The sequence below is a fragment of the Pseudorasbora parva genome, chromosome 3 (genome assembly GCF_024679245.1).
Source record: "Pseudorasbora parva isolate DD20220531a chromosome 3, ASM2467924v1, whole genome shotgun sequence".
In the NCBI taxonomy this organism is placed as follows: Eukaryota; Metazoa; Chordata; class Actinopteri; order Cypriniformes; family Gobionidae; genus Pseudorasbora; species Pseudorasbora parva.
In genome coordinates this window covers 41,882,154-41,901,771 of record NC_090174.1, presented here as the reverse complement: position 1 = coordinate 41,901,771, position 19,618 = coordinate 41,882,154, and the positions used below count along the sequence as shown (strand labels likewise).

General features: G+C 41.5%; 1 protein-coding gene across 1 annotated transcript; it reads right to left on the bottom strand.

The window, feature by feature from the left end:
• Positions 1 to 257: 257 nt before the first annotated feature.
• On the bottom strand, positions 258 to 1,313 carry tcima (transcriptional and immune response regulator a). Its single transcript, XM_067440180.1, has one exon. It carries the CDS (start codon positions 1,114 to 1,116, stop codon positions 814 to 816), a length of 303 nt encoding a protein of 100 aa, XP_067296281.1. The 5' UTR covers positions 1,117 to 1,313; the 3' UTR covers positions 258 to 813.
• Between the last annotated feature and the right edge of the window lie 18,305 nt (positions 1,314 to 19,618).

Sequence of the window (19,618 nt, the reverse complement as noted above, 5' to 3'; positions counted from 1 at the left end):
TAACTTAAGGTCCTATACAAAATTAAGTCAGAGTCCTTAACTGCAAATAAGGCTGTATCATAGAGTAAGTTGGGAACCATTTTCCAGGACAACCCAATATTTCTGAATTTTATTTTAAAAGTAGAAAGTGCCTAAACAATGTGGGCTATTGTTAAGCAGCCCAGTCCTATAACTGTAAACCCTCCAACTCCATTATGATAAAATGACCATTTCAGTCATTTTTAAACCAAATGTAAAGTCAAGAAAGAGAAAAGTCATTGTTTAGTTAATAATTTATTATACAAAAAATGAAAAATATTGTGGAAAAAATGCATGAACTGGTGTTATCATAACGTTGTGACAAATAAATTAGTGGCCATTGAATGTTCAAACACTTAACACAATATCAAAGTGGCATAGAGACAAGGCATGATATTTATAGGCAGTTTTCAGGCAATATAACTTCTGTCTCCAATCACATTTCGTGTGCATCAAACAAATACACCTATAAGGTGCAGTAATAGGCTACGTGATAAAGTTCATTTTTGAAATGCATAGTTCACGAGAAAGATTTTCGCCCGTCTTCATATTGTGATGCACGAGGGGATTCCTTCTCAGATCACACGAAGCTCAACTCTTCAGCTCAAGTCCAGACACTGTGCGTCCCGTCCTTCATGTCTTGTCAATGGGCTCGTGTCATTGACGAGGCTTCCCTTCATATCCGCGTGGTCCTTTCTTGTCCACTCGGGACGTGTCCATCATCGCCAGGTTGTACATGACACCGGCAGTCTGAAATGAACGACTCTGCAGCCGCGAGTCATCGCGTGAAGATGCTCAACGCAGCTTCAGAAAGTGTCGCACCATCCCCGCGATCCGAAGGAACTTGTCCTTCTTCCTCTGTTTGAGGGCCATCAGAGCTTTGGCCGTCTCTTCGGGGTCTTGAGCGAAGGAGAAGATGCTTCTCACTCTCTCCTCGGCTTTCATGTCTCCTGTTTTCTGGAAGAGTCGCATGAGCGCGTCCTGGTTGACGTTCTCGAAGATGTTCGCCACCGCCCGCTTGCGGCTCGCTGTGTCAAACTTGTTGCCGTGGATCGAAGGGCAGACCCGGCGAGATTCTGAGTACATGACGGTCGACATCTTGCGGCTTTCGTGTTGCTTAGCTGCGCTGGAGTCGCCAACTCGACCGAACTGAGCAGCTTTGATGGCTGTGAGAAGAGTGAGGAGTTTAGAGTGTCGGCTAGCTTTTTATAGCGTGACCGCTCATGTCCCGCTCACGGAGATGACATCATCCGCGCGGCCTCCCTGGAGAAACGCCTTCAGCTGCTATTTCGCCAACATGCCACTAGCTTCATTGGAAATGCTAGTCATTATGGATGAGAACGCTGACGACACAAGTGCGCAAGGTTCATCTCATAGACTGTGTAATTGCAACCTATAGTTTTTTTTTCTACCTGACCTGACCCTTAAAACATATTAGATAATATTTTTTTTCTTGCATACAATCAGTTAATTTAGATTTTACCACGTGAAACCCATTTTGGTTTTGGTATGTTGAATATGTGGAAACCCTAAAATCCGGTGACGATTCTGGTGCCCAATGCAAGATGGCATGAACTCACCCACTGAATATAAAATAGCCTACACTACTATTTAAATGTCTGGGGTCAGTAAGACTGCTTTTAAAGACATTAATTAGTTTAATCAGCAAATACATGTTAAATTGACGGAATTTAAATAACTATATTGATACAAAAAATATATTTAAAATACATTTTGTTGTTTAAGTTTCTATGCGTGAAATGAAGAAAAAATCAGACCCCAAACTTTTTAAATAGGCTGCAATTAGGTGTGAGAGTGTAATTATTGTTTAGTCATAGTATTATGCAATTTACATTTAATCATTTAGCAGACACTTTTATCCAAAGCCACTTACAAATGAGGAGAACAATAGAAGCAATCAAACCAACAACAGGGCAACAGTATGCAAGCGCTGTGACTATTCCCTGTTAGTCTAGCATGTACACACACACAGTAGCTAACTGTAACTTAAGTTTTTTAAATAAATAAAAATCAAATTGATATACAGAATAGTAAGTGTTAGTATTAAATATAAATACATAGGCCTATATTTACTAGAGAACAAAATGGGGGTTCACATTTGGCTGCGTTTAGTTTACCCGTGTGCAGAGAGAGATGCCAGGAACATGTCATAAAAATAAGCAGAGAGTTCGATGGAGTCTTGCACAATATGACCTTTTGACAGGGAAAACATTGGGTAAATAAATAAATACAATTCTAAATTTAAAAATTCTGTTTACAGTGTTTTTGTTGTGTCATTTGATACATCATGTTCTTGTTTTGTGGACACTTTAAATTACTGTACTGTATTGTCGTGACAAAAAGTCACTTGACTCTCATAATTATTGTCATAACACATTAACTGTATTAACCAGTATAACAAATTATTTTATAACTATGCCATGGGTTATGTAATATTCATACGTTTGTTTTAAAGATGGATGCATCATTAATATTATCTCATTCTCCATAGCAGTTGTACAACCATGGTCTGTAACTGGACAGTCCTTTTTTACTAAGTAAAACTAAGATAAGTTTGGGAACTTTACAAATAGAAAGACTTTCTAGTAAAAACTATAATGTAGCTGACTTTAAATGTACTCTTTCAAAATTTTCGACTTTATTATAGCTGGATTGGAAAAATCGCTGAGGACTTTTCAGATAACACGGCTAGGACAAAACTCAACAAACACATTCTCATGCATTCTGTTTGGTTTGGTCTTTCTGGTTTGCTACTGAGAAATTCCCTTTAAGCATTCATTGCAGTCATGGTGGAAAACAAGCAAGTCAGACAAAGGAATTTCTATGTTCTGTATAGTGACATTATTTGGCCCCCAAAGACCCCCCAAAAATGTCCCATTGTTGCAATAATCTTGTGGAATGCCTATTACTTGGCATCCATTGTGAGTCTGGCGCGAAACAGGATACCTGTCTTTCTCAGGCTGGCACAGTTATGACTGGAGTCAAGGAGGATGGAGACGCCAGGAACATGTCATAAAAATAAGCAGAGAGTTCTCCGGAGTCTTGCATACAGAGCACAATATGACCTTTTGACAGGGAAAAGGAAGCATTGGATTGAGAGTCTGGTCCCGCCCTCACAAGCTGAGTGTACTTTATCAATCCTAACAATAGGAAAAGTACATTTATCACAGGTCAAAGGTCACGTCAGCTGGTCTGTCTGAAGGATTAAGAGTTCCCTCCCCTGCACACGCCTGGAGCCAGTAGCTGATTTAAAGAGTGAACCCATTTACCGGTAACACTTTCTGTACTCCATTGAATTGGAGACAAATTTGTGCACATATATGATAGAGTATGTGGTTTTTACATTTAAAATAAAATTACAAACTTAAGTTTTAATTCAGTGTTTTAATTATTTAAACCTTCTATTATTCAGTGTATTAGTGAGTGTTTTAAATGTAATAAATTCAATTATATATAACACAAAGTTTCTGCCAGGCTCATGTAAATCTTGAGTACCTAGAGTAGTATTGCATCCTTCAAATCTCTTGTCTTTAGTTTTATTATATTTATAAAATATTTTGTCCAAAAACAGCTGAGCTTGTGCAGGCGTACAGTGGGTGGAACTAAAGAGTCACGAGCACATGCACACACACAAAATAAATCATGCCATTATCCCTGGATAACTTTAGATTCATTATACATTATATGCACTTGACTAACGGGGCAATTGCCAACAAATCAGACATTCGATGCAGTTTCACTCACCGCCTGCAGTTTGGACTTGGATTGCTGATGTGCGCACACGCTAGGAGTGCACATATTAGGAATTCCACCTTTTATGACGTCATACAAGGCATAACTTTTTTGAATCCTGAAGGACACTGGCACAGAAAAACTCGTCCAACTCGTTCTTAGAAATGTTGACAATTTTTAGCATGACAAACCAACCCCTTAACAGTGTAAATAAGTTAGAATGGCCTTTAAGTGAAATAAATAAATTGGTCTGGAACAAATTAATGTATAAAATAAAATGTAAATGAATAAATAATAAACAAACAAACTTCTAAAATATCATCTTCTCTATAGAGATCAACATCCATCATTTTCCGACTACACTGCCAGTCTGTTTGCTGTCCATTTTCAAGCCCATAAAACTTCAAAGCAGAGGAGAAGCACTAACAGCAATAAAGTAGATGAAAATGAAGTAGTTCTACAGATGAAGGGATTTCATTTACTGTGCTGTTTGCACTGACGTTATACGATTTGCAGTCAAACACAGTAAATGGTCAAAATGGAGATCAGGATTGCCATGTTAATGTAATAACATTTGTTGTGGCTAAACTGCACATATTTATTGTGTGTCTAGAAGCACCACTTCATTATTTACTATTTAATAAATGCAGCTTTCAGCTTTTATTTCCAGAGAACGACGTCATGCAAGAAAACAAACAGTGACACAATGTTCACCGTATGTGAGGATTACCAAATAGCAAAAATCAAAGGAAGCAGCTGTGAAGATGTTTAAAAAAAAAAAAAAAAAATTTACCTCAGTGTGCTGTATGAAGTAAAGAATGTTGTGCTTTGTTTTCGACTCTTCCTGCATGCTTTGCTTAACTCAGCACTGTGGGACCAGAGTCTTCAGCTTGTCGGATGTGACTACATTTGTCCCAGGAGAAGATGACTTGATGTGCTGCAGTCAGACCTACATAGAACATTACCAAACTTCATTTAACATTTAAACTCTGACAATGAATTATTGATCAAATGCAGTAATGCAGACATCATCGTTTTATTTTCTGCCTATAAGAAAAGTCTGAAACAATAAAACTCATTATGACACTTCTTAGGAACAAACACTATGAAGCATAAATCAGATTAATGTTCAAGTTTATGTTTTTTATTTTATTTTATTTGTCCCTATCCAAATGAACTTAAATAAAAAACAAAAAAATTATTATAATAACTCAGACACGGAATGTCAGCCATTCTATGCAGACTGGAAGTTTAGCCTGATTCAAGTCTAACTGAATATGCGTTTTAAAGTTTTTGATAAGTCTGTTTATAGCTATTTTAAAATGTATGTTTCATATTTTGTGAATTGCAACTGAATAAACTATAACAGATCAAATGTAAACCTGCATACTCAGCAGCAACATAATTCTCAGAAACATTAGCACCGTTACTATAATAGTGGTTGTGTAATGACATCAGGGCACTGCAGTCAAATCTGTCCACAGGGGAATGTCTGGCAGGAGATTCCAGTTTAATTAAAGGACTTGCATTTAATAGTATCATTTGCATCTCTGTATAGACTCAGCATTTGAACATGCTGTCCAAGTTCAAGTAAGTGTTTTTTATTTTTTCAAAAAAATGAATCAGCAATGACAGTAAAACAATTCCAAACGTATAGTTGAAAACAAAAATCATAAGTGTTTCTTTTTTTAAGGTCCAATTTCAGGTCATACTACATGGAAATTGGAACTGAACTTACCGAACTTACCTTCGCAAGCACTCAAACCACAGGCCTCAGTCCTTCCAAGCCCACAGCTATGCAACTTAATAACTCCACATTTGTTAGTTCACAGACTCACAAATTGCTCCTTTTAATCATACTGGAGGCCGTTTACAGGAAGATGTGAGGTTAACAGTAACCGTATTTTATGACAGCCTGATTCCGGGACTCAAGTGCTGTGTTTTGCAATCACAGGTTTGGCATTGTGCTTCATAGGTCCGCAGTTAAAGATGAAGAGTTGGCATTTAACAGTTTTTTAAGCAACCAGTCGTGTCTTGAATGGAACCATCATAAACAGCAATGGCCAACTTCTTAAGAAAATGAATTAAAAAGGCATTTAATACCAAAGAAACTATGGCTGGTAGTCTGCCAGTACTGCTAAATCTTGGCCCAAATACCATTCACATTCCCCTGTTGTCTTTGCCTGGCCAAAACGACTATGGAACCGGAAGGATCCTGACCATATTAAGAGAGGTAAGCCACCGGAGGAAATATTATAAGTGGTTCACATTCACTCTTTTTGATCCCCTCAAAATGCCTAAACCTCATAAAAGGATGACTATTAACAAAAAGCCTATAGGATTCTCTTTTCAGAATTTGATATTTGTTGTTGTTTTTATTTAATCTTAATTGTTATCATTATATATAAAAAAGCAGCTGATTTCTAAGAGAAACAAATTGAATCCAAAATCCGCCACAATATAGCAGGAAAAAATCATGCTTTGTTAAATTGTAATTATGCAAAGTTTTGTCAAAACTTTGATAAAAAGTAAAAATTGTGACATAAAAAGTCTGAATTATTATAAAAAGGTAATCATGATATGGATTTGTTAAACCAATGCTTGTGAGTGAGTTATTACACATCACACTGACGGATTACTAAGTAAATATTTTCAAATAACAGGCACTTCACACTGGCAGGGTCAATTTTGATTTCATGTTGACTTCAGAGTTAATATGAGCGGGACAGCCATTATTGGATCTGCTGGAGAAAGCTTCAAATGTTTCTGAAATAATCCATAATGATTTTTAGACAACAAAAGCATAACAACCGATTAATCCCCTTTTCCCAGAGTTTGCATAACCCACTCATAACTACCAGAGAGGGTGTATAATTGGTCAACAAGAGTACAGAACACACTAGAGTGGCCACTGGCACACTACCAAGTGCGACAGCTTGTGTTTCCTCAAACTTCCACACACAGCTCAGCATCCAGGGACAGGCCCAAGCATGAGGATTACATGAGTCATCAGCACTTCTCCCACACAGGCACCCAGGCAGCATTACGCACGAAACTAGCCAGAACCGGCTCAAGCACCACCCATTCCCTATCGCACAGTGCCTTGCCCTCTGTTTCTGTTCCTCTATCACTCCTCTTGTTCTTTCAAACACTCTTTTCGCTAAGAATGATATCGCAAAGTCAGATGACAGCCAGACCCCATGTGTCCTCGTCGAGTTAGCACAGTGAGCCAGCTCGCTAAGGTCAGAGTGTCAGGCAGAGACAACTCTTTCTCTCCCTCTCCCTGGGTGGTTTCAGTGTCCTGTTCCACAAAGCCCCTCACTTTGAATATCTAACACCACGAGCCGCTTGCACTGTACTGAGAGTTCTGATCGCCTTTCTAATTGCTCTGAATCATGAAGCGATATAGGTGGATATTACTTGCTACAATGTATGTTTATCACCGTGTCCTAGAGCAAACTGTCCTAAAATAGTGTCTGTTTACTCACAAATGACAATAAAACTCACATAACTGGGTTAAGCTCCATTCGCAGCATCTGTGACATTACTGACACAGACAGTGTCAGTCATTTCAATTTCAATAGTCAGTGTGACAACAGTGTGTGCAGACAGTCATTAAATCATTAAAAAGGAATAATTATGAGGATAAATAAAATGTATCATATTGTTGCTGTCGATTGCTGAAATATCTCCATATTTCGTGATTATTCTTTTTTCCATAAACCATTGGTCACCCTTAGTGTCTGTTTGGTTTATCAAATATTTAACCAATGAAAAGTCAAAATTTAAAACAATTCTTACATTAAGAAACAAGTAAAAATTCTTGTTGTTTTGGGGGAAAATAACTCAAAATTAAGACAATTTGCTTAAAATCAGCAAAATAATCTGCCAATGGGGTAAGAAAAATTATCTTGTTTTAATATTATTTTTCGTACCCCACTGGAAGATTATTTTGCTTATTTTAAGTAAAAACTCTCTTAATTTTAAGTTATTTTTCCCCAAAACAAGACAATTACTTTTGTTTGTCTAGTAAATAAATCTTGTTTTGCAATTTTTTAAGTATTTGAACTAGAAACAAGACAAAAAATACTAAGTAAGAAAAGCATTTTTTGCAGTGTTATAACTGCATTGAATCCTCAAACTGTCGGTCAAACGTTATAAGCTCCACTTGTTCTTTGTATAAGTAAATATATTTTTCTTTCTCAAAAATACACTATAGGCTAATGTTTCATGTATTTGACGAGTGAGTCTTATTCTAGCATTTGTTGTGGAGTCACCACAAGCTGTCTTAAAAAAAAACTATAGTGAAAATTACATTTCATATATATCAATGTGGTGTTGTTAATATGCTTTAATACAAACCATGCAAGAATGTATCAACACCATTGGTGAGTATTTTCTTGTTTACCAAAGATCGTCTCGAAGACGTGGTTTGAAACTGACCCTGTTCTCCATGTCAAAAACATGTTGTGTAACCAATCCTGTCAACATATGGGCGATCTTTAACATATGAGGGACTTTAATGCTAGGGTAGGTAATTTGTTTTTATAAACACTTTTTGTTATACTGGTTGAAATGCTTGTCACATCCTGATAGCAATTAATAATAGAAGTGGTCTAAATATTAAAACATAGGCATACATGGATTATATCTTCTGTGGAAGAGTCAGAACCAAAAAATGTTAATCAAATCATTGCATCCAGTCCGAATGCAATAGTAGGAGGATGTCTTACCTGCCTGTCAATATGCATTTCTATACCTCCAGGCACCATTCTCACACAGACATCACACATCATCAGTGTGTTTCGTAAGAACAGGCTATGCAGAGTTGAGACACGTAGTCACCGGGCACTGTAAAAAACACCACTCATCTTTTATCTTCTCCTGTGTTTTTGTGAACACTATCAACAGGGAAATTAATCTGCAGCAGTCAGTAAGAACTCTGTAAGTTGTTTGCGTTCATTATTATTCTAATGTTATGTGCTAAGAGACATAAGATAATTTCACGCCGACTCTTGTGACGCTTGGCAATATCTGCTGTGTGTGTTTATGTGATTTGGAGGTATGGGTTTAAAGAGCGTTCTGAAGGGAGTGTTAGATCTCATGCTTTCAAAGATAACTTGCTATTGCTAGCCATTGCATTCACAACAGCCTACACTACCATTAGGCAGCAGCAGCTGACAGAACGGCAATGATCAAAGAACTGCCCACTGCCGTAGCCAAAAAACACAAAAATCACCAGGCAACAGTAAAGAGGATGGGATCATTTAATCATAACAAAATAATAAAAAAATTTAATTAAATTGTATAGGCCAACATGTTTTTTGTAACGTTAGCAACAAATTAGCTGTTTAATAGTCAAGCCAAAAGATAATCGTATCAATATAATATACCACTATGTGTCAGAGATTGTAAAAAGCGATACATAAATTCGCTCTTCATCTTCTTCTGAATCAGTTTCTGGTTCAAACATATTTAGCTTGTCATCGTGTAGCGTTTAGGCAGTACAGTGAAGTTGATCGGGTGGATCAGGAATTCTGAGCTGGTGTGAGTGAGTGGAGGCGGGGAACAATTTGCATATCTATGGATCTCAATAAAGCAAGGGTGTAGAATTACAGTCAATAATTTAAGGCATGAAGAAATTATTTTCACAGGGAATGAGAGAAAAAGTCATTTTTGTGATCAAAGATGAGTTTTAAGCGATACAATTATTGACACAGGCAAGGGCGGGTTTATAATTCTGGGGGCATGAGCAAAGTCAAGACATGAGGCCACTGCCGTTACGGCGAATTCTGTTTGCTATCGATTCCAGTAAGGTAAAAATAAATAAATAAATAAAGTCAAACATATAGATGCATGTCTTTTTGCAAAACATTTTACCACTGAACACTTTGAACAAAAATCTGCAGCCTCAAGAAAACTTACAGAAAGAACTTTGCCAAAAGGTTTTAACAAAGCTGTGCTGCTCAATTTAATAACTTGTTTTTCTGGATTCATTGATGAATAGTTCAAAAGAACAGCATTTATTTAAACAGAAATCATTTGTAATATTATACATATCTTTACTGTGACTTTTGATCAATTTAAAGCATCCTTGATTAATAGAAGTATTACTTTCTTTAAAAAAAAAAAAGTACTGACATTCGAATGGTAGTGTATAAATTATAACATTAAAATGTTTTTTACATTTTTTTTAAAATTATGCACTATTGTAAAAGGCTGTTTTTATTTACAAACTGTGGAATTAGTAATGTCATTATTATAAAATAAAAAAATTCTGTGGTAAATCATAACTGCTACTGTTTCTTGTCACTGCTTTGTAGACTCATTTGGCTGTAAACACTACCAGCAGTGTTTACACTGTATATGGTTACTGAAGAGCGTTGTCATGGTATCTGGTCTCCATGAGCCACTGTCCCCATGACAGTATAAACGTGGGAGGACGGAAGCATGCCCAAATACAACCTAGACAAAGTATGGGTTGACTTTGAAAATAGTTTGCCACATATTTCAGAAAATTTGGAATTTTCTTTCTGAACAAATGAGAAATTTACACAAATGTAACAGGTTGTCAGACGTAGAGCGTGTTTTGAGAGCAAACTGCGTCATAGTGTGGCCACATTGAAAACATTCTCCAAATGATCCTCATTAGCGATGAGTAAACGATGACTCTTGTTGCCAATGTGTAAACCCATGTAAGATTAGCACTAGCCTATTGCTGAAGGCCTTGCAGTTGGTTTCCTTATACAGTTGTCCAAACAGGAAAACATTTATATAGACAGACACTTTCTTTTTAAACCTTATGGTACAGTTTACCGTATTTATTTTTGTTTGCTTTACGAGAACCAACAAGTGGCATACACACTGAGCTAATGCAGTGCTTCCTGAGATTGTGTGAACACAAGTGCGAGATCTTGTTTATTTTAGATGGAAATCTAAACTGCTCTGTTGGTTCCTTAGCAGATTCCTTTATTAGGCCTACTAAAACTGAAATTAAAATACATTAAAGCTAGGGATACAAATAAAATAATTCAAACCATTAAAATATATACAATTATACTGAAATATGAAATATTTCAAAAAACTGAAAATTTTAGCAAAAACTTTAATGAGGTTTAATAAACTTTTAGGGTTTACAGTATTTTTTTATTCACTTTGGTACTATTTTCACAAGTAAGGTGTACATTTTCAAAACTCTTTTTTTTTTATTTACAAAAATCCAAACTGATCACACTTGTAACACAGTCATTCTGTCAAAACCTGATCTCATGCTTTCATTCAGTTGCACATATTTTCAGTCCACATTATCACAGTTGAAAATATGCTGAAATGTTTGAAAAAAGTGAACTTTTGATGATCTGTTGTGATATTAGTACTATGAGTTTTGAAAATGTACAACTTACTTGTGAAAATAGTACCAAAGCGAATAAAAAAATACTTTAATATGGAGTTGGCCCACCCTTTACAGCTATAACAGCTTTGACTCCTCTGGGAGGGGTTTCCACAAGGTTGTTTATGGTCATTTTTGACCATTCTTCTAGAAGCGCATTCGTTAAGTCAGATATTGATGTTGGTGAGAAGGCCTGGCTCTCAATCTCCGCTCTAATTCACCCCAAAGGTGTTCTATTGGTGTTTAGGTCAGGACCCTACACTAAACTCGCTCATCCATGTCTTTATGGACCTTGCTTTGTGCACTGGTGCTCAGTCATGTTGGAACATCATGTTAACCCCATCCCTAAATTGTTCCCACAAAGAAGCATGAATTCGTCCAAAATGTCCTGGTATGCTTAAACATTAAGAGTTACTTTCACTGGAACAAATGGGCCAAGCCCAACCCCTTCACCAAACTTTACACTTGGGACAATGCAGTCAGGCAAGTTCTATTCTCCTGGCAACCATCAAACCCAGACTCGTCCACCGGATTGCCAGACAGAGAACATGTCTCCACTGCTCTAGAGTCCAGTACATGCTTTGTGTACATGCTTTACACTACTGCATCTCACTCTTTGCATTGCTCTTGGGGAAGTAAGGCTTGGATCCAGCTGCTCGGCCATGGAAACCCATTCCATGAAGCTCTCTATACACTGTTCTTGAGCTAATCTAGGACACATGATGTTTGGAGGTCTGTTGCTGTTGACTCTGCAGAAAGTTGGCGACTTCTGCGCACTGTGCGCCTCAGCATGTGCTGACCCCACTCTGTGATTTAACATGGCCTACTTCTTTGTGGCTGAGTTGCCATTGTCCCCAATTTCTTCCACTTTGACATAATACCACTAACAGTTGACAGTGAAATATTTAGTAACATTTAGATTTATTGCACAGATGGCAACCTATCACAGTACAACCCTTGTATTCACTGAGCTCCTGAGAGCGACCCATTCGTTCACAAATGTTTGTAGAGGCCTAGGTGCTTGATTTTATGCACGTGCCATGGAAGTGATCGGAACACCTGAATTCAATGATTTAAAGGGATGTCCCAAAACTTTTGGCAATGTAGTGCGTGTATGTATGCTTTTATTTTTTTAATTTTGTTGAACTTTTGAATGTGAAAAATAAATAAGGGGAAATATGCCATCCTTTGTGTACAGAGGATTAAATTCATGTCCCTCATATGTTTTTCTGTATATATGCAACTGGTTACATGTAAATACCCCCTGCCAGCATTTGACCCGATACAGGTCTGCAATATTTGATGAGTAGCCTATTAAACAAAGGCGTTTAGGTGATGAACAGCCAACTTACAGAGGCCCTATTGTCTGTTTGTCCAAACTGGTATTTTGGCATGGGCCTGTTATTATTATTAAGTAACATAGGAAACGGCTGACGGGGTGTGGGTTGTTGGTCAAAGCCTTTTGGCAGTCAGGGAATTGCAGCCTTCCTCGACCTTGTTCCCTGGCCAGGATGAACAATAACATGCCGGCATGCGGGCTCCAGGCTCTTCTTTCTCTTTCTTTTTTGGCTCTCCACCAAAGAGATCTCGCCTGTCATGGTCAGGTCATGGGAGAGACAGACAGAGAGTGAGACAGACTGACAAGCTTTGGGAAATTAGTCTTGAGCGACTGAAGTATATGAAGGCTATTCGTTTTTCTTATAGGATCAGAATTTCCTCAAATAAAATGGATGTTTATTAGTTTATATATTTATTCATTTGAAACTCCAACAAACAAAATCTGAGTGAATCAATGCAAATAAACTTTCAAATAAATAATTGTTGTAATGTAAGTGATGCCAGAATATAAATGCAAAATGAGGAACTGTATTACTGTAATTACATTGTAGTGCACTGTAAAAAAAACAAAAACAAAAACGTTTTCTAGGTCGTAAATAAAACGGCGATTATTGGAGTATACGTTTTACACGAATATACTATGTCAATATTCAGTTGCTTGGGATTTCTATTTATTTGGGAAGTTTATAGCAATTTCTGAGTATTTTTATTTTTAGTGTACAGACTTGCTAAAAGAACAAAAGGCTCTTTTTATTTCTGTGGTATAGAATTTGCGTATGGCATTTTCATGTTTCATATCCAGAGGTAGAATATATGCACATAATCATTTTAATCTCAGGTTAAGAATCTCTTCTCCTGATTGTAGAATCTAAGTAAAAGGAAAACAGCACTTGAGTCATACAGGATACTGAAACTGGAACTTCAATAACGTCTACATCAGCAGAGAGCTCGAAAGAAGAAGCACAGCCACATGCAAGAACATCAAAAGTAGTTCCCTTTCGAGAGAGGTTCCTCGTATTACGTATGGGAAAAACTCCTTTTCTCGAGAATGTGAAGCAAAACTTTTAATAAAGGTATCTATGTAAAGCGCAGTGAGCTGCACGGCCATAGCCCAGCGCGAGGAGCGCTCTGATTGGCCGGGCTGCGGCAACTGCAGGAACCTATGGTGAGGCGGCTGAGAGGAACGAACCAATGGGGGGCGTTCCAGAAGCCCGCCGAAAAAGGTGCTTATATTTGCATACAGGAGGCTATATAAGACCCTAATTCGCCATAGGTGTCAGATTTTATCTCCTTCAGCGATACCTTCGCTGGTCTCCGGAAGAAGCACCGCCGTTGAAAAGGCACCAGCGGAACCTGCAGCTGAGGACGACGGACTCCCTCTCCGCCTTCTCTGCCGTTCCAGCTACGCCATCCGGCGTTATATATCCTTTAAACTGTGTCTATGTTGAGTGTTATATGTGTTTGTGTTGCCGCTGCAACGCCACTTCTAGAGCTTACAGGCTTGTTCTACTCGAGGACTCTCTCGTTCCGCCGCGTCGTTAAGCGCCGCGGAAAGACGGAGCTCTTCTCACTCTCCCTCTGCTCTCGTCCCGTCGCGCTGAATAGCGCCGCGGAAAGAGAGAATGTTAGAGGACATGAGCACACTCAAGCCGAAGCTCTCTTCACTCTGCCGCCGCCGCGGCTCTTCTTCCGCCGCTGCCACAGAGTTGTTCCCACTCTTCTCTCATTCCGTCGCGCTACAGCCGCGGACAGAGAATACTAGAGTGAATAGGCGAACTCGAGCCGAAGCTCTCGTCACTATACCGTCGCGCTGAGGAGGCGCCGCGGACAGACGGAGTTTTTCCTCGGACAGAGTTTTACCTCACGCTTCCAATTCTCTCGTCCTGTCGCTCTATCGCCGCGGACAGAGAATACTAGAGTGAATAAACAAACTCGAGCCGAAGCTCTCGCCGTGCTAGAAGCGCCGCGGACAGAGTTTTACCTCACGCTTCCAATTCTCTCGTCCTGTCGCTCTATCGCCGCGGACAGAGAATACTAGAGTGAATAAACAAACTCGAGCCGAAGCTCTCGCCGTGCTAGAAGCGCCGCGGACAGAGTTTTACCTCACGCTTCCAATTCTCTCGTCCTGTCGCTCTATCGCCGCGGACAGAGAATAATAGAGTGAATAAACAAACTCGAGCCGAAGCTCTCGCCGTCCTAGAAGCGCCGCGGACAGAGTTTTACCTCACGCTTCCAATTCTCTCGTCCTGTCGCTCTATCGCCGCGGACAGAGAATAATAGAGTGAATAAACAAACTCGAGCCGAAGCTCTCGCCGTGCTAGAAGCGCCGCGGACAGAGTTTTACCTCACGCTTCCAATTCTCTCGTCCTGTCGCTCTATCGCCGCGGACAGAGAATAATAGAGTGAATAAACAAACTCGAGCCGAAGCTCTCGCCGTGCTAGAAGCGCCGCGGACAGAGTTTTACCTCACGCTTCCAATTCTCTCGTCCTGTCGCTCTATCGCCGCGGACAGAGAATACTAGAGTGAATAAACAAACTCGAGCCGAAGCTCTCGCCGTGCTAGAAGCGCCGCGGACAGAGTTTTACCTCACGCTTCCAATTCTCTCGTCCTGTCGCTCTATCGCCGCGGACAGAGAATACTAGAGTGAATAAACAAACTCGAGCCGAAGCTCTCGCCGTGCTAGAAGCGCCGCGGACAGAGTTTTACCTCACGCTTCCAATTCTCTCGTCCTGTCGCTCTATCGCCGCGGACAGAGAATAATAGAGTGAATAAACAAACTCGAGCCGAAGCTCTCGCCGTCCTAGAAGCGCCGCGGACAGAGTTTTACCTCACGCTTCCAATTCTCTCGTCCTGTCGCTCTATCGCCGCGGACAGAGAATAATAGAGTGAATAAACAAACTCGAGCCGAAGCTCTCGCCGTGCTAGAAGCGCCGCGGACAGAGTTTTACCTCACGCTTCCAATTCTCTCGTCCTGTCGCTCTATCGCCGCGGACAGAGAATAATAGAGTGAATAAACAAACTCGAGCCGAAGCTCTCGCCGTGCTAGAAGCGCCGCGGACAGAGTTTTACCTCACGCTTCCAATTCTCTCGTCCTGTCGCTCTATCGCCGCGGACAGAGAATACTAGAGTGAATAAACTAACTCGAGCCGAAGCTCTCGCCGTGCTCATTCTACCGCCGCCGTGCTGAAGCGCTGCGGACAGAGAATACTAGAGTAAGTTAGACGAGCAAGCTCGGGCTGTTGGGTATGTCAAGAACAATGTCGCTGCAGCGCGCGCTTACTGCCAAGGAAGTTGTAATGGCTGCCTTGTCATGATAGCGCGCGCCCCTTCCACAGCGCGTTGCTGACTAGAGCGCGGCTTACGTCATAGCACGCGCTCACTGTCAGAGCATAAGGGCGTCGGAAAATGGCTGCCAAGCTAAGCCCTTTTTTCACTCTATCACTTCCAGTCCCCTTTATTCAGGCGGCTGGAAAGGTTTTTACACTGTAGACAAAGTGTCCACTACACAGTGTGCACCCCTACATAAGCACTGTTAATTCAGCCTCACAAAATCACAAATAAATCCCGCCGCGGCCGGATTACACCATATAAAGTCAACTAGCCTTATTGCAGTCAACTAGCCTGTGGTCAAACACGCTTGTCTGCATGCGCGCTTTCAGTCTAGACTAGAGCATAACGGCATTGTGGAATGGCTCACATACCACCCGCACTTCCTTACATTCTCCCAGTTCCCTTAAGTTAGTGACTGGAGATGAAATATTGCAGTCAACTAGCCTGTGTTAAACACGCTCGTCTGCACACTAATGCTGTGTGCGTTTACCCCTGTGGATTTGCTCACTGGTTTGCACCGTGGGTATTCTACGTAGGTTGTGCGCCACTGCACATTGTTTACACTACACACAAAAGAGCTTTCTATGTAGGAAATGTGCCCACTTTACAGTCTGCACTCCTGCACCCAAGCACTTTTCACAAAGTTCACTCTCGCACACACAATATAAATGTGAGGCGTGCGCCCACTGCAAAGCCTGCACCGCCAAAACTAACACTATCCCCACAGTGTTAAAAGCAGTGTTACAGCACAAGCAACCCGGCTAACAGGCCCCTATTACTAAGCGGCCAGCCCCCGAATCTAATTCAACCCCTGGCTTTACGAGCCCAGGCCTGGCAGGCCATTCCTGGTATATAATATTGGGTGTTGAACATATAAAACGAGGTTCTCGCTACAGTTTTGCTCGCAGACCCCGCGATTCAAGCCGTGGTCGAGCCCTCTGTAAGAAGCAGTGTCAGTCACGTGCTTCTCGCTGAGGCATTGAGACTGTTAAAGGAGAGAGCGGCGAAAACAGTACACCCGACGCTAGCGAGTCAGGTTTTTACTGTCGCTAATTCCTCATGCCGAAAATGGGTGGCGGTCTCAGGCCCATTTTCCAGGCATCTGAACAAAGCACTTATGACACGCTCGTTTCAAGGTGCTGACGGTGAAACAAATCCTCGCGCACATTCGCCCCGGGGATTGGGTTTTCTCAATAGATCTGAAAAACGCATACTTCACGTTACGATAACCCCCCACCCCCACTACAGGCCATTCTTGAGATTCGCCTTCGAGGGGCAGGCTTATCAGTACAGTCATTGTCATAGACTCAAGACTTACGGCATAAGAACCACCACGTCTTGATAATGTACATAAAATCGCTAGGGCAGCCGAGATCAGACTCTGTTCACTGCATGGCTAAGCATCTCCTTTTATGGGCAGAGCACAATCTGAGCTCCCTAAGGGCGGCTTACGTGCCAGGTATTCTGAATCAGGGTCCGGACATGTTATCCAGAGGACCCATGTCCCCAGGGGGATGGTCCCTTTACCCGCAAACAATTCAGCTTGCACAGCACACGCTGCCCAATATTTTTTCTGCAAACGCAGGGATGCCCTGGCCCATGTTGGCCCAGACTCCCTCTATATGTTCCCTCCGATCGCGATCCAGCTGCAGCCTGTGCTTTTTAATAGCCCCACTTTGGAAGAACCGCACATGGTTCTCCATACTGTTTCAGCTGTCAGACACAGCCCCATGCCTATTCTGCCAATGAAAGGGAAGGTCTGGCATCCCAATCCCGAGCTGTGGGCCCTCCACGTATGGCCCATCAACGGTATCCGGGAACCTCTCTGACAAGTTATGAACACTATTTCGGAAGCTAGAGCCCCTGCTATCTGGCAGCTCTGCTTGAAGTGGTCAGTGGTTTTCTAACCAATGTGCTACGCGAAACATCGACGCACACTCATGCGAACTGGCGGAACCGCTCGCTTTCTCCAAGAGCTAATGGATGCGGGTCGTCCCCCCTCCATACTCGGGGTGTGTGTCTCCGCCATAGCAGCTAGCCACGCTCCTATCGCGGCACATTCACTAGGGAAAAGTGATCTTATTGTGTGTTTTCTTAAAGGGGCCAGGAGATTCAGCCCGCCTTGCCCCTACCTCGGTCCCTATTTGGGACCTCGCCATGGTTTTGGAGGCCGTGAAGGGTTCCCCCTCCTAACCACTTCAGAACACGAGCTTGAAGCACATATCACTCAAAACCGTTTTTCTGCTGGCTGTGGCCTCGGTTAACCGAGTGGGTGGCTTACCTGCACTCTCCGTGAGCCCTTCCTGTCTTGAGTTTGGGTCCAGCAACTTCAAGGTTGTGCTCAAACCGAGGCATGGTTTTATGCTGAAAGTGCTATCAACCCCTTCAGTATGCAGCTCTTTGCACTGCTTAACCCGCGTCTCAGAGAGAATAAGACGCAAACATATTCTGCTCAGTCAGAGCATTGAGATTGTATCTAGAGCGCTCCGCCCCCTTCAGGCAGTCGGATCAGCTCTTCATTGCTTCGGTGGCCGCACTAAAGTTTGTGCTGTCATGAAACAGTCTCTCACACTGGATAGTGGATGCAGTCCCACTAGCATATAGGTCCAGGACCTAACCTGTCCTACAGGCATTTAAGCCCACTCCTCTAGAGGCATGGCCTCATCTTGGGCTTGGTCGTGTGACATTTCTTTGGAAGATATCTGTGCGGCGGCAGGCTGGGCCTCTCCGTCCACTTTTATCAGATTCTACAAGTTGGAGGTTCCAGCTCTACAAGCAGGGCTTCTCTCCATCTAGGCTCTATCTTGACCCTGGCAAACAGATTGCCTTACATTTTGGCCTGTACACATTAGTCCTTAAGCACTATTCATTCATCATAAGATCCGACTATGTCCGATCAGCTGTTCAAACGAACCGACTCTTCCGGTTCTTCATTCCCCTTATAAGCCGCCTCTGTCGGTGTCTCGGGGGTTTATAACATGTGCTTTGGGTATACTGGGTCAGTCAGCACACACGGCGCTTTACATTGTGTTCCCATACGTAATACGAGGAACCTCTCTCGAAAGGGAACGTACTCGGTTACTTTCGTAACCTCGGTTCCCTGAGAGAGAGGAACGAGTATTACGTTCCGTGCCGTGTTTATGCTTCTCAGGTATCGCTTCAGTCGATCTTAAAACCTGACACCTATGGCGAATTAGGGTCTTATATAGCCTCCTGTATGCAAATATAAGCACCTTTTTCGGCGGGCTTCTGGAACGCCCCCCATTGGTTCGTTCCTCTCAGCCGCCTCACCATAGGTTCCTGCAGTTGCCGCAGCCCGGCCAATCAGAGCGCTCCTCGCGCTGGGCTATGGCCGTGCAGCTCACTGCGCTTTACATAGATACCTTTATTAAAAGTTTTGCTTCACATTCTCGAGAAAAGGAGTTTTTCCCATACGTAATACTCGTTCCTCTCTCTCAGGGAACCGAGGTTACGAAAGTAACCGAGTACGTTTTACTCAACCAAAAAAGGGGGATAGAACATTTAACTTTAATTAACTCCAATGCCTCCACTGTATACTATTCAACGTGATCTCATGAAAATACGTGAGTATTTTTACGTTAAGTGTGATTCTACTACACGTACATTTACTAACGTAGACTCACTGTATTCCGGACATCACGGTATTCCGGACACTTGAACTTTTCCGCGATTTCTATAAATAAACATTTCCTGGTCACGGCATCTATATATATCCATGTGATCTTTGCCTCCTCCTCTTTCAATTCCAACATACATTGTGTTCACAG